The sequence below is a fragment of the Chrysoperla carnea genome, chromosome X, assembly GCF_905475395.1.
Source record: "Chrysoperla carnea chromosome X, inChrCarn1.1, whole genome shotgun sequence".
Lineage (NCBI taxonomy): Eukaryota > Metazoa > Arthropoda > Insecta > Neuroptera > Chrysopidae > Chrysoperla > Chrysoperla carnea.
The window spans coordinates 22815403-22838467 of record NC_058342.1 but is presented as its reverse complement, the minus strand read 5'-3'; the positions used below and the strand labels follow the sequence as shown (position 1 = coordinate 22838467).

Sequence of the window (23065 nt, the reverse complement as noted above, 5' to 3'; positions counted from 1 at the left end):
CCACCTGGAGAAAAACTTAGCAGCATCACAGCAAGCTAAACATAGTTTAGATTTTATTCACAGGATTGATTTTGACAGTAGGTAATGGCTAAATAAATTAATCAAAAATAAAATTACTTTGATTGTATAGCTGAGCGTACATATAATTCTTTTACGTCTAACTTTATTTTTATATCCGCATCGCAATATATTTTTTGGCAGTGATAAGAGCACAATTGGCAATCACATTCACCAGCCATTATAGATTACCATGTGCTTTATTGAAAATGAGTTACTTTAAGTATGTATATCTTTAAGTATGTATATGCAGAGAATTACTTTAAGTATGTACACTCACTGTCAGAAAAAGTGCCACAGTTAAAACATTCTAAGCGTACGCATCATATGTTATGTTATAATAGTAACACTTAGAATGTTTTAAGACGAGCATTTTTTGTGACATTGAGTATATATCTCGAGATACCGACTTTCGATATAACATAAATATATCTTTTTGTCGCTCATTTTTACAATTTGACGCTGGATATAACTGTATATTCTTCAGCTAGGTGGAACCCAGTGTCAAGCTATCAAGCGTCAAGTATATACTATTTATTTTTCGATTTCCATGCCATCTGGTATCACCTAATCTAGGGTGCAAAAACAAGTTCCTTTAAAATTTCCGTTGGCTATAAGTATATTACAAAAAAAGTGTTTTACGCTTTTAAGTTTATTTTATTTTATTATACCCAACATTTATTATCAAATTTTTACTATACCAATTATTATTATTGCTTTTTATTTACATTTGTCTTTTTACAGAAATCTTTAATTTATGGTTCAAAATGATGATTATAGATTGAGCAGATCTACAATTAATCATTATTTTTAACCATAAAATAAAGTATTCCGTAAAAATTTAAAATATTAACTGTCAAACCATTCATGGCCAACTTTTCTTATATACTCAATGAATTATGACTATTTTTCATTTAAAAAAATTGAAAACTGTGTACATCAAGAGATTTTGAGGCTATAAAGCGGTATTTTTTACTTTTAAACCCAGTGAAATAGACGGGTATCAGGCTAGTAGTGTATAAAATCAACATATATATGGGCTCTAATTATTTGTAGCAATCAGGATTTTAGATTTTAGAGCATTTTTATTTGAAATTAAAAGCTTTTTTGGCAGAAAATCTTAATTTTGCTATTTTCAAGTCTAGATGAGATAATGTTACAAATTATCGATAAATAAAAGTAAAACATTCTTTTTAAACACGGTAAATTATGAGAGGGCCTCGCTGCCTAATTGACTTGACCTTTGTGTTGACTCAACTATTTATTATACCATTAAACTGTACGGCTATTTTTAATATCTAGAATCGGCGATTTGTTAACTGTCTTACAAACGGCTGTCCTGTAGTTTTCGAGGGGAATCATCGTCACTTACGTCATTTTTACCAATGGAGTTGAAAATATAAAAGATTTGACTTTTTCGATAAGAATGAAAACAATTTTTACCAATATCTTTGACAGTGAATGAGCTTACAAAATCCTAACAGGAGACGATATACATTAGTTTCCGGTTTTATGTCGTCTCGTGATAATATTATCTACATCGAAAATATCAATATTGTAATCGGTTGACACTATGCGATAAAACTGAACACATACGGAACCTTTAGAAATACATACCACACAGATAACAATTGTTGGAAAAAAATCTGTTATTAACCTCGAAATGTGAGGTTATCTCATATATATGTATACATATACATACATACATATATATACATATATACAGGATGTTCTGTTATTGATGGCAGAAAACTATACCAGTAAATTAAGATTATCAAGACAAATGGAAAAGCTCTTTACCAAATTTCGATCTGAGGTCTAATTCGGGAGATGTCGCTATGGGAAAAATAGAATGATTTATGAATTCACAGACCTATCAAACTCATTAAACGTAGTAGATGTCATTTAAGAATATAGAGGGGACTATCTTTAAACAATAATTGATTGTAAATTGATTTAATTGAGTAGCGAATACTAAAAAAATATTTTGTTGTCTTTGTTTATAAAGAAAACAAAAAAATTATACATATTTATCAAATTATTTCACCAATACAGAGACATTTAGATGTGGGAAGTATCAAATTATACATTAATATAGACAGGGATGGGACTAAATTGTGTAATACATAACGCATAATGTATTAGGCTAACACAATCTAGGCTGCTCTATCAAAGTTGTTGTGTTTTGCTACGACATTTTGTGTTGTGTATTACACAATTTAATCCCCGCCGTATCTATATTAATGTATAATTTTATACCTCCCACATCTAAGTGTCTCTGTATTGGTGAAATAATTTGATAAATATGTATAAGTTTTTTGTTTTCTTTATAAATAAAGACAACAAAATATTTTTTAGTATTCGCTACCTAATTAAATCAATTTACAATCAATTATTGTTTTATGATAGTATATATCACCTCTATATTCTAAAATGACACATACTAATTTAATGAGTTTGAGAGGTCTGTGAACTTATAAATTTTCCTATTTTTCCCATAGCCACATCTCCCGAATTAGAGAATTAGACCTCAGATCGATATTTGGTAGAGCTTTTCCATTTTATAGTTTTCTGCTATCATTAACAAAGCATCCTATATATATATGTATTTAGAGTGTTGATAATGTATCGTACTATTGTTATACTCGTTCAAACATAACCTAGAAAGGACACACAAAAGTATATTAAAAATTAACACAATTTCTATTCATTGGTCCAAACACTCATACCCATATTAGTGTACTTTCCTGTTTTGTTCTTTTTTTCTCGATAATGGATTTTCATTTTTTATTGCAGTTGATGTTAACTATACATACAGAGTGTAAAAAAAATATTTACTGAAAACCTTATGGTTAGTGCGCAAAGGAGGGATTTTGGGGGTTTTGACGCACTGAGAATCTGTCCACATAAATTTTGAACAATATAGTCCTGTAAATGCATCCATTTATGAAACGCATTTCTTTTACCTAGTCAGATATTCATTTTCAGCTCGGTACATTTTTTTACTTTGTCTTTGAGTACTTCAAACAGAAAAATTGGATCTTGGCTAGGCTATCGAACTAGCTGATGCTGCGAAACATATTTCGATTGGAAAAGAAGAGGAAACGTTGGAGAAAAGTTCAGAAACATTTTCAAAACCATGTGCGATATCTGCCATGTAATCGACATAGAAGTGCGGAAGCCAAGGTTCGCGTTATAACAGACTCAACACTCGAATATATAGACTGATTCAGTTGAAGATTATAGATCGAATTTTAAATCATCGCAATATTTTATCAAATTTAGCTTGTATCTTTCTCAATAAAATGAAAAATTTTGATGAAAACTTATACTCGACTTTTTGAACTAGAACTAGACTAGAACTCAAGAGGGGGGGAGGTTCTGCTGAGTGTGACAAGATGTGACAAGGGGGGGCAGGAGGTCTAAGACAATGTGACGTTCGCGGCTTGTCAAAAAATTTTATTGGAGAATTTCTTTCAGCTAGACGCTTACTTAATTCACGGATACAGTTGGCAGGTGAATATTGTCAATTCCATAGGGAATTGAGATACGTCATTAATTCAGCCTAATAATTATTAATTTAGTTTGATTATTATTATTATTGATTAAAAAAAAAAAATATTTAGTTCAATTGAAGAAATGTGTTCAATTACAACTGTTTACTTTTACAAGAATATAAAAAAATTGTTTTGACCTTAATAAGAAAAATTTTCGATTTGATTTATTAGGATTGATTTATTAGATTAGGTTTTTAATATTCGTAAATTGTTCAGATAAAAACCTGTTATGTTTTTTAATACCCTGCTCCAGATCTATTATAAATATGAAATTTTGTGATGTGTCAACTAAGCGTAACTGCTTACCCATAGGTATATATTTTAAACATACAGGAACATGTCCAATTTGAGATTTACATTAATTCGGTTAAGTTTTCTCTAAATTCTGAACTTTCTTCTAAAAATCCTGATTATAAACTGGCCATGCTTGCCTTTATACATAATTTAGCGGGTTGTTTAAATCATTCTAACCAGTCCTAAACAATTCCTATCCCTATATATTTTATATGTTTCTCTATACAAGTCAATACTATAAATCAATAACACTCAATCAATAACAGGTCAATTATTGAAGATTTATTCATGGTACTATTTATTGCGTTGTATCAACATTAAATTCATTTATCCAATTCAAATTTAGTGGACTCAACTGCACCTAAAACTTAACTTCAATTCCCTCGCACAGTTGATTTAAAAGAAGCTACATAGTTGATTCCAACAGACTTGTGTGAGTTATAATTCTATTGACTCAACCTCGAATTTGCCAACTGCGCGGAGTTGTCTCGATTTCATAAATTCTTCTCAGTGTTTTTATTAAAATGGGATTTTAAAACACAATCGCGTTCAATGAATTATACCGGGCATTTTAACAATTAACATAGTCAATTATTTAGTTTCACATGTTTTTTATTATTAGAATAGTATCTGGCAGATTAAAATAGTTAACATAGACTGTCTGGCAATTTTAATTTATATTGCTAAAATGTCTTAAAAAATGACTTTAAGTAATTTTAATATCAACAATTTTCGTAATTTTTTTTTGAAATACTCATTTCAACAGGCAAAGAAATATCTAAAATATATCCATCTTGAAATCAACTTTTCGGTGATGCTGCTATTAAAAATGGGAAAATTTTGATTAAAAATGTAAAACTGTGAGTTCTTAGTTCTCTGGGGAACAGATAAATACTTCTCTTTTATATAAAAGTCTTTAAAAGGTGACAGCCTGTGTCTTTCTGGTGAAGTAAGAAAACCATTGAGTATAAAGTATCCGAAGCAAATTAACAATCTTAAAACTTTTAGCACAAGCTTACATAAAAACTTATGAAAACTTATTAAAGATTTCTGTAAAAAATATGATGGAAATAATCCCTTTATATGATTGACAGCAATCAGAAATAAGAAACATGATAAAATTAAAAATATAAAGTCGATCTTCTTGAGTTGACATATGTCAAACATCTTTAAAATCATTACAATCGTTTTTTTTTTTTAAATTATTAGTTTACCATCCGTGTTTACGGCTTCGTTATAAGACTTCGTTATAAGTTGTGGTTTTTTGCCTTAGATTCTAGAAGGTATTTATCTTAAACTTTGTGAACATTGCAAGTTACGGGGAGATAATTTCCCTCGATTGTTCATTAAAAATGCATTTTTTGTACATATAACAGTAAATAATGATTAGAGAACGATTTTTTTTGAAATTTTTTCAATATCTTTACGTTTTATGACTATTACAAGCTTTTTATGAAATAAAAAATGTTCTGCTTTTAAAATTAGAATGCCCAGGTCCTCAGGTACTCCAAAGAATGTGTTTAACATCAGATTCATGTTCAGCGACCTCAAAAACTCCTTAGAAACCATTTTCAGTCCATTTGATACATTTGATGGGATAATATTTTTATTTTCAACTGCTATAAATAGTGCATCAGAAAAAATGCATTTTTTAATGCGCAAACGAAGAAAATTATCCATCCATCGTTTGCAATTTTCGCAAAGTTTTAAATACTTTCTAGAACGTAATACAAAAAACTACATCTCGATCTATCTTACTTTAGAAATTTTCTAAAGAAAATTATATATTACTGAAAGAATGATATTATTTCCGGTTGGAAACACGATATTCATTTTAAAAATGCAAAATATTTCTAAATTTTAAAATTAGCAGTGACGGATTAAGGATGTATGAGCATGACAACATTGTTTGATTTAAAGGCTCAAAATTTTTTTACAGGTAGACTTTTGCTCAAAGAATATGTGGTTAAAATTTCAGCTTAGGTATCCATGCAAATTTTTAAGAAATAAATCATTGAAAATCGATATAAAATACATTGGCTCTTATGGAGGAATCTCAAAAAACGACATATTTTGAGAGTTTTTGATAATCTTCAGTCGAAATGAATGAAAACAAATTAAAAAAAAAAACTTTTTAATAGAAAGTAAACATATAAGCAATGACATAGAAAAGTAAAAAACCAAGTGTCACCGTCCATATAAGGGATGTAAGAGCAGGGTAGATTTAGGGTTGAAATTATTTTTAACTTATTTTCAACTTTCATGATGAATTTTAGTATATCTTTATGAATGTAGAAGAAATAAATATAAAATTTTTCGATATGTGCCTTGATTTTCGAAATATTAAAAGCTGAATAATTCAACAAAATTTTCAATTTTCGATATTTGGAAAATTACGTCAGATATCGAAAAATTTTAGTCTTACTTTCCGTCTTATATCGTCAAGTTATAACATAATTTACCATCAAAATTGAAAATATCAATTTTTTAAATTTGTGTCCCCACTACCGTGCTCATACATCCTTAAGCAAGCGCGGAGTCAGTAGCAAATAATAATAATTGGTCATCAATAATTGAGTATTTAGGAAAGCTTGGGATACTAAGACTATAAGAGTCTTTTAAAGATTGCACCAAATTTAAAAATAAATTTATTGCACTTTAAAAATTATTTTTTACTTTTTCGATCAATAAAAATTTATATTTAAAATTTGTTTTAACTCATTAGCACTCCCGTCAATAGGTGAGTAATCATTAGTCGCGCGATGAGGCTTTTTAGATTTGACATTGTTTGTGAATGAATATTGTTTCACTTTGTAAATCATAACCTCTACATAATTTTATAAAAATTAATTTTATAATGCACTAACTAGTTAAAAATAGTTTGATAACGTGATTATTGAATGATGTTTGAACGCGAGTGCTGACTAGTTAAGTGCATAAAAAAAGAATTTAGTTTTACGAAGTTTTCATATTTCTATTTTCTTTAATATGGTATTACCATTAGATTTAATAATTCTACAATTACAATCTTATTTCGTATGATCGATACTTTTTTATATTTTAAGAAAACATTGAAAAATTCATATTTTCGCCGAATTTTATTCCGGTTGAAAATTAAACCGGGTCCATTTACGGACATTGGAATTTGAATGAAAGGGCCTAGGGAGTATTTTGCTATTTAAAAAAATAAGGATAGAGTTCATGTCAAAAATACCAATAATCTCGTCGTGTTTTTACTGGCCTAATTTTGTTACTTTCATATATTCGAAAATGGACCTTGATTTCCATTTTACAATTTCACTTAAGGATGTTTAAGCGCCACGGCAATTTTGGATAAAATGCTTGATTTGTTTTACATGAAGTTAGACTAAGTCTAAATCCGTTCTGAAATTTTAAGGGTGGTTGTTCGATTATTTAAATAAATAAGTGACTTCAAAAGTACGCATATTTTAATTGGTCTTATGGTAAAACGGTCATAGATTTCATCAGAAAAACTAATAAAAAACTAAAAAAAAAAAAACTATTTAAATTAAAACAAAACCTTAATAAATAATTGAAAACAAAAAAAATCCCGTTGTGTCCGACTAATTAAGGTTTTATGGGCACGTAGTGCGGACACAAATTTAAAAAAATATATTTTTTCAATTTTGATTGGAAATTATGTTCTAACTTGATAATATAAGACGAAAAGTAAGAATAAAATTTTTCGATATCTGGAGTAATTTTCAAAATATCGAAAATTGGACTTTTTTTTTAATTATTAAGCTTTCGATATCTCGAAAACCAAGGCAGATATCGAAAAATTGTATTCTTATTTTTCGTCCACATCGATGAAGTTATAATAAAATTCATTAACAAACTTGAAAATAAAGTACAAATAATTTCAACCACAAGTCTAAACTTGCCTTGGCACCCGAACTACCTTAAACAATATATCAATAGCTTAACAATTTATTATGAAATTATCTGAAGTTATGTAATTAGTCGATATAACCGTAGTCTATACTCTATAGTGTTACATTAAATGCAATTATATAACTGGTGATTCTATATCCACAGTGTGTGCTTTCATATGTCCATTAACAGCATCACTGTTGAATATTATTGGTACTAAAAATTAAACATGCATCAATTTAATATTTTTTTATACCACAAGTACAAAATACCTATATTAAGTTAGCGGACCACTTTTCGAATTTTCCAATTTTTCTATACTGGGAATTTGCCATTGTTATACCATGTGTATATGAAATATACATAGTATATTAAGTTTAGTCCCAAGTTTGTAACGCTTAAAAATAATGATGCTAGGAAAAAAATTTTGGTATAGGTGTTTATAAAATCACCTAATTAGTCCATTTCCGTATGTATGTCTGTCTGTCTGTTGTCTGTCTGTCCGTCTGTCATCACGATTACTCAAAAACGAAAAGAGATTTCAAGCTGAAATTTTTATATCATGCTTAGGGCGTACAAAGTGAGGTCAAGTTCGTAAATGAGCAACATAGGTCAATTGGGTCTTGGTTCCGTAGGACCCATCAAGTAAACTGTTAGAGATAGAACAAAAGTGTTCCTTATTAAAAAAAAATTTTCTTATTAAAAAATAAACAACTTTTGTGTAGTATGTATTATATGGGATAATCAGTTATATATGTGTGACATGTATGTATGTGTGATGTTACAGAGTAATCAACACTGTATATAGATGGTATTTCAACAGTTAACTCAATTAATTGTTTGTTTTCACTTTTATTACCATAAAATTAGTTTAGACAAAAATTGTAGATCAGATAATTAAATATGAAAAATGTCTTAATACTTTGTTTCATAACAGCCACCGTTTCTGAGATATATCAATTCAAAAATTTTTATATCGGTCAGTGTAACTTACATATATACAATTTTTACGTATATCCGTTGATTGCGTAGTCATGGTAGGGATAATCAAATCGACGCTAGCGCTTGCAGTGGATAATTTTGACATAATGGTGACAGTTATGACTAATTTTCAATTCTTTACATGTAAATGGTATAGTAAGTCAATTGTTTCTTTTCACTTGTTTATTCGTGAAATTTTTAATTTTTTCGCTCAAATATTTTTTAAAAAGTGGAGGTATGAGCCATATATTAAGTTAGCGGACCACTTTTCGAATTTTCAAATTTTTTTGTACCGGATTTGCCGTTTTTTTCCGTTACTTATTCGTGAAATTTTTAATTTTGTCGCTCAATTACTTTTTGAAGGAACATTTTGTTTACAAGACCCAACTGACCTATGTTGCCCATTTACGAACTGGACCTGAGCTATCCTAAGCATGGTGTACAAATTTCAGCTGGATATCATTTTTCGTTTTTGAGTTATCGTGTTGACAGACAGCCTTACAGACGGACATACGGGCAGACAACCGGAAATGGGCCAATTAGGTGATTACCTATACGAAAATTTTGTTCGTAGCATCAATATTTTTAAGCGTTACAAACTTGAGACTAAACTTAATAATACTATGATATATTTCATATATACATGGTATAAAACTTGAATATTCTCTATTGATTTAGACTTAGGACAACTTCATACAAACAAAAAAAAAATCAAGTCTTTTATCGAAACTTGCCCTGGCGCTCGTATATCCTTAACAATAGATGACATCACATTCGAAAAAATAAAATAGTATAACATAGAGCACTCTACGAACTTTACCACAATCATGATTTATCTAATTATAATTATCTAGAAATGGTTTCTATGAACTGAAGAGTATGTATGCAATATGCATGTATGCATGTATATGACATTAATATGAAACCACTCATATTAATGAATAAAATTGAATGATTTTCTAAAACGATTATTTTAAATATTATCAAATTATATTTATAAATTAATTAATTCATTAATTGTGTATTATATGGTATGCAATCATTTTATATAGTAATTATATGATTATTTAATTAATAAGTGGAACGAACTTGTTTGGTTTGTACTTTTATGAATAAATGAAATCTATTTTTATTTAATTAATAGGTTTTATTCTAACAAGTGAAACCAAACAATTGACTGAGTTAATTGTTGAAATACCATGTATAGACAGTTTTGATGACACAGTCGTTTGTTTTTTGACGACACGTATTAAGTGAAGAAAGATATCTCTAATGGTTAAATGAGCCAAGATCCAATTGACCTGTGTTGCTCATTTACGAACTCGACCTCACTTTTTACGTCCTGAGCGCGCTGTAAAAATTTCAACTTGATATCGTTTTTCGTTTCGTCAGTTATCGTGATGACAGACAGACAGACGACAGACGACAGACGACAGACGACAGACGACAGACGACAGACAGACAACTGGAAATGGACTAAGTGGGTGATTTTATGAACACCTATAGCAAAATTTTGTTCGTGGCATCAATATTTATTAAGCGTTGCAAACTTGGGACTAAATTTAATATACCTTGATATATTTCATATACATGGTATAAAAATAGTATTTATCTCATTATTGGTGTACTAGATGTACGCGGGCTCCGATGCACGGAGAAAAAAGGAGGTCCTATCTCTTTTTCCACGTACCTTGAACTTATATAGATCGATTTTATTCTTACTTTTCGTCTCATATCATCAAGTAATAATATAAATTTATCATCAAAATTGAAAATATCTATTTTTAAATTTGTGCCCCCACTACCATGCTCATACATCCTTAATAGTCCACATCCTTAAACTGTAATAATAAATTCATAACAGAAATGAAACCCCTTTTCTTCTGGCAGGGCTGACTGGACCTGTGTCTGTCAGCACTTCCTTATGGCATCTACGCTGTGTGGTTACATAAATTTTCTCCTTTCTTGATTTGTCTGATAAAATAATATGAAAGATATGATCTTGAATCATTAGCGACTGAACTAGCCCAAATTCGAGATAAGCTCTGTGAAGAGGCAATAGAAAAAGCGAAGTCTCATTGTGAAAAATGAGACATGATACAACAATACGTGCAAAAAGACGCCGCAAAATGTCCGGAGAGTTGGCTAGAGATAAATAATAGGTATCTTTTGAACCAATTCTAGATGATCATGTTGATTTCAAAATCTAGACTTGTTTTCTCAATTAAATTTGTATCTAAAATTAAAAGCCTAGCTTGAGCCTATGAATTTAATCATTTTTTAATTTGCGAGTATATTTTACATATAATATTATATCGTTTTTTAATGGAGGGAGGGCAGCGCTAAAAAATATTGCTACGTCACTGATTTAATCCAAATTATAACACACTTATTTCTGTATTTTCTTAATGTTTCACATCCCCAAAAGTGTCAGCATTGTTTTGTAAAATAACATTTTCTAAAACGGTGCATTTACGATCAAAGGTACAACAGTTATATGTAATTTCGGACAAGCAAGATGAAATCTTGAATAAATCTCTATCTCTATATATTATAAATGCGAAAGTAAGTACATTTGTTTGTTTGTTTGTTACGCTTTCACGCTAAAACTAGCGAATGGTTTGTAATGAAACTGTACAACAATATATCTCATACTTCAGAACAACACATGAGATTTAATTTATAAAGATATATTAATAATTAAAAAAAATTTAAAAATTAATTAATTTGACATTACCTTAAATTACAGATTTCTGTAAAAATAGTCAATATAAAATTTTTCACGGCCATCTTTTTTAATATATATCCTTATACAATCCTTACCATTATTTCGAGTGTTATAGAAAGGGGATAAGCGAGAGCAATCTTTATCAATTTTTACTTTTAAACCCAGCTAAGCGGGTGGGTATCACTCTAGTACTATAATAGGCTTTTTAGGGATAAAAATAAAACTGTTCATCTGTATTCATATATTATTATTTAAATCATATAAAAATATAACTATTCAAGTGTATAATCATATACAGTGAAATCTGGTTAAGTGAGATAACAAGCGACCTGCAAATTTGTCTCACTTATAGAGGTATTCCACTTACCTAGTGTCTCAGATATCCAGGTATAAAAAAATATTTGTCTCATTTGAGGATATCATTAATAGAGGCCAGAATACAGATTATTTCAGTTATAGAAGTGCGATTATAAAATAAAATAACGTATTATCAATATCATTGCTGTTACAAAAGTTATGAATACCGAACCTTCGTGCGAAATCTTGTGCCTTTTCTTTAATCATCGGATATTAAATAGTTATTGAGGTCATTCTATTTTGCCATCATTCATTAATATGTATGGTTAAGAACGATTTAGACGATTTTTGGGGTCCTGTTTGGGACATTAAGGTAGATTTATGAACTGTATAAAGGTACACGATGTACCCTTTTTTGCCGAATCAAACTTCTATCAAACTATTTCAGACTTTTTTTAAGATTTCAAATAACTAAAAGTTGATATAAATACTGAATATAAGTTAGACCAATCATTTTAGACGAAAAAGTGTAAAATAAAGAATTTTTTATTACCTCTATCTATTGAGCCAATTAAAAAAAAAAAAATATATTCTGGCCCATTGCTATGGGCCAAAAAGGCTAGTTATTGGAATTCATTTCTGCAGTGATATATCATAGCATACTCGATTTAGATATCCTCCCCCCCTATAATTTTCCCTGCGGTGATCCAAAACAGCAAAATTCTGTAAATATTCGACAAAATGGGCTAAAGGTATGCTGGGGGTATTCGGGGTAGCTGATCACGGTTCCAAAGTCAAAGTTCGCATAGTAATTTTCCCTTTTTTTAAAATTGTAATTGATGCGAGACAATTGCGATCAAAACATTCCTGAGGAATCCGTTGACGACTTCAATGAGACACAATTTGCTGCCACTACGGTATTTATATCGAATATTGCCAGCATTTAATGTTTTAACAAAGCATAATCTTCCGTTGTATGCTTTAAGTTTCAGGTTTTCTTCATTTCTTTGAAATTAGTTTTGTTTTGTAAAAATTAGTTATAGCTAAGGAAATTGTTTTTAAAAATATCAGTTAATATTTAATAGTAAGATAAGTTGATTTGTAAAATTTGTAAAATACAGTTTATGTAAGCTTAATTTAGATGTAAATTTGTTTTTGGTATTATATTTAATCAGAACTTATCAATTGAGTTAGAGTAGGGAGGGGAGGAGTTCGGAATCGTGATCAGCGACCTCAAAAACCTCCGTGTATAATTTGGTCCATTTTGTTGAATGTTTAGAGAATATTGCTATCTTGGGACAGCGGGGGACGATTTACTCTAGGAGAGGGTAGTATATCCGCATTCTAACTTCGGAATCGGGATCAGCGACTCCAAAATCCCCCTAGTATACCTTTTTGGTCCATTTTGTTGAATATTTACAGAATACGGCTATTTTGGACTAGCGGAGCGAATCCCAGGAGGGTAAGGCTATCGAAATTCTGACTTCGGATAAAATTGAATTGTGATAAGCGACCCTGAAAGCCCCCGAGTATACGTTTCTGACCTTTTTATACCATGCATATATGTAATATGCAAGGTATACTAAGTTTAGTCCCAAGTTTGTAACGCTTAAAAATATTCATGCTACCAACAAAATTTTGGTATAGGTGTTTACAAAATCACCTAATTAGTCCATTTCCGGTTGCCCATCCGTCCGTTCGTCCGTCTATGGGCACGATAACTCATAAACGAAAAAATATATCAAGCTGAAATTTTTACAGCGTACTTAGGACGTAAAAGTGAGGTCGAGTTCGTAAATGTAAAATATAGGTCAATTGGGTCTTGGCCTATGAGTTCGTAGGACCCATCTTGTAAACTGTTAGAGATAGAACAAAAAATTAAATGTAAAAAATGTTCCTTATAAAAAAATAAACAACTTTTGTTTGAAACATTTTTTCGTAAACATTACTGTTTACCCGTGAGAACGCAAATTAGGCGTAAATTGTATAGTATGTATTATATAAATTGTATATGTACGTGCAATGTGATAGAGTAATCAACACTATTTATGCATGGTATTTCAACAAATAACTCAGTCAATTGTTTGTTTTCACTTGTTGTTAAATAGTTTCAAAGTTTTAAAATTTTCAAAAATCCTCACCTCAGAAATGGATTATAATAATTGGGTTATTTGGATCATAGCAATGGCCAAACTTTTAGCGGCATTAAGTTAGATGTATAATTTGATATATGAATCTTCCTAAACATTTAACGATAGGTCGAGGTACAAAAAAAATTCTCTATGAAATACTAAAATGACGCGACTATACGTACATAACAAAATAGGTTCTATCCACTTTAAGAATAAGTTCACGAAAAAAAAAGTTTTCAAAAATTGGCAATTTTTTAACCAGTCATATATAGATATTCCCCCTTAAAGTATATGCATGGAAGTATAAATTGAATATTTTTTTTATTATATTATTATACAATTAGGGTGGTGTATCAATTAAGTGATGCGTTACTAATTTCAGTTTGATTTAAAAAAGAAAAACTCCACTTCGTATAAGACAGAATACAATAAACTTCACTCTTCATACCGTAAAGAATGAACCCTCGTAGCTTGTAGCAGTGTATATTATAATAGCGTAGCGTAGCTTGTAGTTGTAGTAGAGCTGGTACTCTTATATTTCGTATGATAAAATGGGACACAATGGAAGCATTGATCGTAAAATGAGACATTTACGAAGTTATAACATAACTGAACGAGACCATGACGGACTTGTAATACAGTCGAATACTCTAGCATCGCATCGAGCTACTCGCAACATCCCTGTGAACATCAACCAGTAAAGTCAGTCAGTGTCATACACTAACACTATGCAAATGTTGCTCGTATTATATTTATATTGGAATATTTTTCTGATCTATATTTGTTTCAAGAATACAGTCAAAACCGGTTAAGGTAGTACAAGCACCAAGGCCATTTTAGATTTAGAAATTATTTGTACCTTATTTTTAACTTTGGTAATGAATTTTGTAGATGAGCGAATGCAGACGAAAAATAAGATGTTAAATATATATTTGTACTTTATTATATTATAAATATAATAAAGTGTTGCGATCGAAAAAAAATTTGGTCATTTTTCAAGGGTACTTCCCTCTAGGCCAAAACAGGATTTTGGGATTTTCTCAAAAACGGCTCAAACGATTTCGATTAAACTTGGCACAAGGTTAGACCTAAAGGTGTTCCTAGGATTGGTATAAGCCACATATCCGGGAAAATTCGAGAAGGCCTACACCCTAGGGAAAACCTTTCCAAATACAGGAAAATGAGATATTCTATTGAGAGGCTGAGGGGACAGCAGTGAAACTTCCTATCAGAATTTACATCAACAAGGTTCTAGGTTTGATATAGCTCCCCTCTGAGGCCCCTCCCCCTGGAGCCGTGGAGCTGGAGGGAATGAAATCGTAAAAAGTGGTCAAATCCACCCTACCCAAAATTGATCAAATATTATTTAAAATGTCTTTTTAAGTAACTTTTGTAACTTGGTAATCTTTGCTTAACCTCATTCTTACCAAACTACATCCTTCTAAATATTATATTAAATCCAATAAATACTTAAGCCTAATATTACAAGATATATATCAATTTTATAATAAAATAAAGTCTTGTTTGATGTTTCGGACCGTTTATTTAAATTTGTGTCCCCCCTACCGGACTCATACATCCTTAATTTGTCGGGCACAACAGGTTTTTTTGTTTTCAATAATTTATTAATTTGATAGTTTTTTTCTTTTTTAATTTGCATTGACTAGTTTTGGAGAAATCTATGAAAACAGTTCATCCATCTACCGTTCCTTCTATTGAAAAACTGAAAGTACCATGCGCCAATGTCGCATACTACATGTTGCTTAAAAGTTACCCCATTGGAATTGTTCGTTAAGTTTCATAATATTTAATTTTTGTTTTTAAATCTATTGGTATTTTTGAACGAACTATAGAATCATGTATCATCATACATTCAAATACTTTCATAACTATGTTTGCTCGCATCTTGCAACACAACCTACAAAAAATATTGGATGCTTAAATTTTATTTTATAAAGTTTTTTTTTTGGGTTTATTCAGCATACACATTTGATTATAGAAGTCTTTCGACAAGAACTACACTTTATTTTGTTTAATAACATATTTAAATTCAAAAAAATTGAAATTATTTACTTCGAGCTATTTTTTGATGAGTGGAGTGTTTGATTCATTTGTTCTCGCAGGGCTGAATTTATAACCGACCCAGCGGGCCTACTTTTTGTAATGCAAAAAGGCACGTATTTATTTATCGATGATGGCAAATATCGAAACTAATAGAAAATATTCATGAAATTTAAATTTACTAAAACATTATTTTAGTAATTAATATCTTTTTAATCACTTACAATTAATAAGTACAAATTCAGTGAGAGAAATTCAAATTTCTAAAACAGAAATTCAAATTTTAAAAATTACGTGACTTCATAGTATGTGGCTTGTCAGATTTGTTGACATACTGTATGGTTTTAATTACTTATTGTTTGTATGGTATCACATAATACTATTTTACGCTTTTTTATTAGAAAACTTAATAATAACGAGTGTAAATTCTGTGTTGTAAATTCATTTTTTCAAAGTGTAACTGTAAATTATACATTGAACTGTCACCAAATGACAGATCACATATTAGTACGTCATCAACAGAGAGCACTAAAAGGACTGCGTTTAAATGTTATTAACGGTGTAAACAATGAATTAAAAATATTTAAAAAATACATGAATATTGAATATTCTCTATTTCAGTGGGAAATTATCATTTTCAAAACTTAAGATTATAAATAACAGATTGCAAAGGTCAAAGACCGAAGGAGGGCTTGTCGAATCTCATGCTTCTCAGTTTGGAAAGCGACATTCTCTGTGATATGAAGTTTTTATTAAATTAGAATTAATAAACGATTGTCATTACAAGAACTTTTTCATATGCTGTAAGTAATCATATTATTTTACTTATATAGTGTATTCCAATATATTCGAACAAATTTTAGAGGCCTCCATCAAATTTTGACCCCTGGACATCCGAATTATAAAATATTGTCCTGTGTCCCCGAATAAGTATAAGACGGGTAACTCGTATATTTTAAGACAGTGTCCATGACTTTGGAATCGAAAGCTCTTTTTGTAAGTGAAAGGCACTAATATTAGTGCTTTTTCAAAATTTCAATAATATTTTGCCAGCCGAGTAGTTTACTATCAATACAATGTAAATGAACACAATTGAAACAAATTTTTGCAGGGGGTATTCTGGTCTATGCGTCTAAGTTTTGTGCAGTTTTCAAACTTAGATAAAAAAAACGAAAAACATTTTTGAAGCCACTCTATTATATGATCTTTATTGCCATTTCAGGAATACAAAAAAAAAAAAAATTGTAAAAATTAACTCAATAATTCGTCGAATTGCAGGCCAGTGAAGTAGGAGGGAGGAGTGCATCCTGGTTGACAAAATTCCAGCCATTGAAGTAATTTGAAACAAAAAAATTTGCAAATTTTCTAGTAACTAACGATATCACTATCGACTGCGCCTTAGCTAAAAAAAAAAATCACAAAATGGCATTGACATGAAAAAAAAGGTTTGGACCTTTTTGGATTTTTTAAAAATATTCAAAATTGTTTCTTTTTTTTAAATCCAAAGCACGGCCAATAGAGAGATTTATATAAAGGGGATTCCCCCCACATTTAAAGGGAATCGGTCGATTAGAACTTGAGATATCATGTCAACTACTTCGAAAAAAGTAATTTCGAGAAAATCGCGTTTCAAGATTGAGAGGCAATAACTAATAATAGAGAGTAACTCGAATAATAATATTTAATACTCGTTTTGGATTTATAGGCAATCTCGGATCCACAATTGAAGGATCAATCTACTTCATATGCAATGTGATGCGCTCCGCTCGGCCGGCTTAACTGCCGCGTAACAAGACCACGTAAAATCCATTGTATCTCTGAAAATTATTAGAATTTTGAAAAATCCTTTTACTGGCATATTCTTAAAAGTCTAAACTTGAAAAATATGGAAAAAAGCGATTTTTTCAATATTTCAATGCCAGAATACCGACTTCAATATTTTCTATCAAATACAGTAGACAACAATATTTAATTAACTTATTAACTTAATATTTTCGAAAACGCTTACATAACATCATAAATAAATTAATTTAAACACCAAATAAAACAAGTGAAAACAAACAATTGACTGAGTTAATTGTTGAAATACCATGCATAAACGTGTTGATTACTCTATCACATTACACATTCATACATGTCATATATACATAACTGATATTTTAATACATACTATAGAATTTACGCCTAATTTGCGCCCTCACGGGTAAACAGCTATGTTTACGCAAAAATGTTTCAAACAAAAGTTGTTTATTTTTTACATTTAAACTTTTGTTCTATCTCTAACGATTTACAAAATGGATCCAAGACCCAATTGACCTATGTTGCTCATGTACGAACTCGACCTCACTTTTTACGTCCTGAGTACGCTGTAAAAATTTCAGCTTGATATCTTTTTAAGTTTTTGAGTTATCGTGTCCACAGACGGACGGGCAGACGGACGGACGGACAGCCGGAAATGGATTAATTAGGTGATTTTATGAACACTTTTACCAAAATTTTTTTCGTAGCATCAATATTTTTAACAGTTACAAACTTGGGACCAAACTTAATATACTATGTATATTTCATATATACATGGTATAATGTAACAAACTTCAATTTGTAGATAATAGAAAAGCCAACCAAAAGTTTACGAAAATCAAATTATACCTTACCTGGCAAAAATAGCTAGCACACATCAACTCATTGAACTGCCTGGCGGAACACTGGCAATATTGACACAAAGAAATACACTAATAAAGTTTCAATTTCTAGTGAATCTTGTTACTACTTACCCCTGTTAAAACAAGCCACTTGCACCCCTATTCGTTGTGTGCGTAGTCATGGTAGGGACAATAAAATAGATGCCAGCGCTTCCAGTGAAAAATTTTGGAGTTAAAGGGGGCTGTTATGACTAATTTGCAGTTCTTTACATGTTAATGTTATAGAAATGTGAAATTAAAATTATTGAAAAATACTAATTAATTAAACTTAATGAATTAAAAATTGTGAAAATAAGAAATAAAATTGCATAAATATTATTTTTTAAATATAAATTATCATAATTATTTATTTAAATTTTTGAGACAATAATATTAAATTTTCAGTAAGTGTAGTCCATAAAATTATATATGCATCCATACAATTCTATAATTAAAGTAGTGTATCGTTGTCATGGAAACGAAACTCACACACGGAGCGAATAATGGAATACTGGCTTCAAGCACTGGTCTCGTGTATCCGGGGCATAAGGTGGCATCACATTCTGAGCGCAAATGAGATAAACAAAAATTAAATTTTTTTGAGATATTTCCAAATCAAAAAAGGATTTATTTTTCAACCAAATATAGACTTATAAAGGATGAAAAATCTCGTCTCTTTTATCGTTTCAACATTTCTAGGAATATATTACGACTGTCATATATTTTCCTCCATCAAAGACAAAAATGATTTAAAAATTATATTTGCAATCGAAAAATCTGCATATTATTTGCATTTATATAAATATATTTTATAAAACCCATTTATATATGTTATGATATTATATAATACCGTATCAAGGTTCACCGCAACAGTAATAAATCCCTCATGAAGCTTCTGAATAGAATTTATCAAAAAACCTAATCTCTTCAACTGGACTGAACTCTATTTTTCATTTATTTGTTCGTATTAAATTTAATATTTAACAAAATTTATTTGTGCGTACAAATGGCCCTAAATTAGTGTTTCACGAGGTTCGACGCGAGGCGAGGTTTTAATAATCTTCTCCTTTGCAAGAATGTTCACTACTCTCGTCTCATCTCGACCTCGGCCGAGGTAGAATGTTAACTAGTCTCTATGATATAAAAAAACTTAAAGAAAACAAACAATTGACTGAGTTAATTGTTGAAATACCATGTATAGTGTTGATTACTCTGTTACATTACACATACATACATGTCACACACATATAACTGATATACCCATATAATACTAAAATTTGCGCAATAATATGCACTTTCACGGGTAAACAGTGATGTTTACGAAAAAATGTTTCAAACAAAAGTTGGTTATTTTTTTATAAGCAATATTTTTTACATTTAAACTTTTTTTCTATTTCTAACGGCTTACAAGATGGGTCCTACGGACCCAAGACTCAATTGACCTATGTAAATCATTTACGAACTCGACCTCACTTTTTACGTTCTGAAACGCTGTAAAAATTTCAGTTTGATATCTTTTTCCGTTTTTGAGTTATCGTGTTGACAGACAGGCAGACAGACGGACAGACGGACAGACAACCGAAAATGGAGTAAATAAGTGATTTCATAAACACCTTTACCAAAATTTTGTTCATGGCACCAACTATTCCACCTCAATTTTTTTATGCGATCCTCTTCAAATTGCCCTCCTAATGATATAAATGCATGTTGCCATGGCGCAACCCGGTGCCATATTGTTTAAACCGAAATTGTTTAAACAATTGCAAGGAATTGCTATTTTTCAACCGGACAAATTTTTTTTATATTCTTTATTGAAATACCAATAAAAAAGGTCCTATGACTTTTCACGATAAAGTCTTAATCTTAAAAACTATCAACTTTATCAAGATTGTTAAGGAGGGCAATGCTATATTAAATTGATATAAAAAAAATCTGTTCAATAGAGTTTCATACTTATAGTACAGGAAATTAAGAAATTGGTTCGTCATATTCTTCAACGAGCAGTTCGTGACTCGTAATCTCACAGTACCTGAGAAATTAATAACAATTTTATTTAGATATTGATTTTCGCTGATTTTTTAGTAGGGATAAGAAACACATAATGAAACTAGGGAAAGAAAGTGATACAAATATGCAGTTTAAGTGTTATTTTAACCGTAAAATGTCAGTGAAACCCTGAACAAGGTTTTTTAAGCCCTCGTGGCTTCATTGAAGCTTATACAGATTTCTAAGAATTTGAAAAATTTTTAATATTGGTAGATAGATAGGATTTATTTGACTTTTACATGCCAATACAACAAAATAAAATATAAAAGAATCTATTTAAAAAAAATTCTTTTAAATCATCTACTAAACCCGTCATCACTCGCGATATGAGTATTTTGCTCACGCTAGATTTAAAACATAAATAACAGAAAGGATTGAAATCTAGTCTTGAGAAAATAATAAAGTTTATAAAAAAAACTCTGCCAGCTATAGTTGCTGCGTTCCTAAAATACATATGTCCGTCGATTTAATGAATTTTAAAACTTCCTCCTTCATGACCAGAGTATAAACTTTAAAATTATGCAAAATAGTATATTTTTTAAAAATTCTAGAGATATGCATATTTTGAAATTGTGTTTTTTTTTACTAATTCTTGTATTTTTCTTTTTTTTAGGATGAAAAAAATCAATTATTAATTACCAACATTTGGTTGAAATTGGTAAGTAAACAGATTGAATTTTAATTTTATTAGCTCAGCTGGTTAGGTACAGCGTAACTAATTCCGGTATGCTTAGGGTAGCGGAAATTAACAGTAAAATTTTTCGATATATACGATAAGTTGTAATATTTCGATAAGTTTTGAAATATTGATGCCTAAAAATTTAGAGAGAATCACTTATAGAAAAAATAACACACAAATGCCATTCCCTTCATTACTGTAAATGTATTTTATGGAAAAACAAGTGCCGCTTGTTATAATTTTCTTTGAAAATATGTGTTATGCCTTTAACTAACAAATATTAGTTTTCCAAATTAATCTTAAGAAAATTAGGCTTGTCATATACTAAAGCATACCTTTAAAAACATTTTAATAAAGGATTTATATGCTAAAGACGCAAATCTCAAAATTTAACACTTACCTGCTTTTAAAGGACATTAATGAGAATGCATATACACAATAAAGAATGATCCTATGAAAACTTGATTTTTTAGGAACGTCCTTAATAAAATTGCATTTCAAATTAAAAAAATAATTTTGTAAATACGATTAATAAATTTAAATAAATATGAAGGTACCGATGACGTAAACCTAGCTGTATACTCGAATTCGAAAAAACTGAGTTGATTCCAAATGTATTATTTGGAATCAACTTGACTCGAGTTAAGTAACCGTACGTGTCTTAAATATCTAAAAGAAATTTTTTGCAAATAATAAAACCGACGAAAAATGCACAAAAAAGTAAAAAATTATTTTAAAATACCTTCGTACTTTAAACCACACATATTAGTCCATAACTGAAAAACTACTAAACCGATTTTGATGAAACAATTACGGGACCACCCGGAGAGCATACCATTTCAAACAAACGGAAAATTGGAAAAATTCGGGAATTTTTTTTCAAAATCGGTTCCATTAGAATTGAATCAAAGATGAAAATTCAGTGAATGAACAATCAATTCCCGCTGTTCCAGTCTTCCAGTTTCGTTCCGGCTTCGAAGTATAGCCTACCCAATAATGAAATAGTGAACTAAATTAGACTAAAAAAAAGATATACCATAAGATAGATAAGAAAGATATAAGAGTTGACTTGAGAACCTTTGAGAACATTCTCATTTTTCGTCGATTAAAAAATGAATGTCATCATTTTAAAGATGTTTGGCATATGTCAACTCAAGAAGATCTACTTTATATTTTTAATTTTATCATGTTTCTTATTTCTGATTGCTGTCAATCATATGAAGGGATTATTTCCATCCTATTTTATTAAGTTTTCATTTAAGCTCGTGCTAAAAGTTTTAAGTTTGTTAAATTTTTTTCAGTTTCTATATACACAATGTTTTTCTTACTTCACCAGAAAGATACTGCCAACAAAATCGTACAGAAATAATTAAATTTTTTTTTCTCTAAATTCTGAACTTTCTTCAAAAAATCCCGATTACATACTGGCCATGCTTGCCTTTATACATAATTTAGCGGGTTGTTTAAATCATTCTAACCAGTCCTAAACAATTCCTATCCCTATATATTATATATGTTTCTCTATACAAGTCAATACTATAAATCAATAATACTGCAGGAATTATTGCAATTTTACTTATTTTAAATCAAAATATATTTTCATTTATGTTCATTGATGATATGTTTCAAACAATCACTCGTTAAAATTTGCAAAAAAT

The 23065-nt window shown here is 29.9% G+C and overlaps 1 protein-coding gene across 1 annotated transcript in view; it reads left to right on the top strand.

The window, feature by feature from the left end:
* LOC123302696 (neuronal acetylcholine receptor subunit alpha-7) overlaps window positions 1-23065 on the top strand; it is a 128091-nt gene that overhangs the window by 33751 nt on the left and 71275 nt on the right. Inside the window, exon 3 of the mRNA XM_044885736.1 lies at window positions 21342-21386. Coding sequence (XP_044741671.1) covers window positions 21342-21386 — 45 coding nt within the window. The remainder of the gene's footprint in view (window positions 1-21341; window positions 21387-23065) is intronic.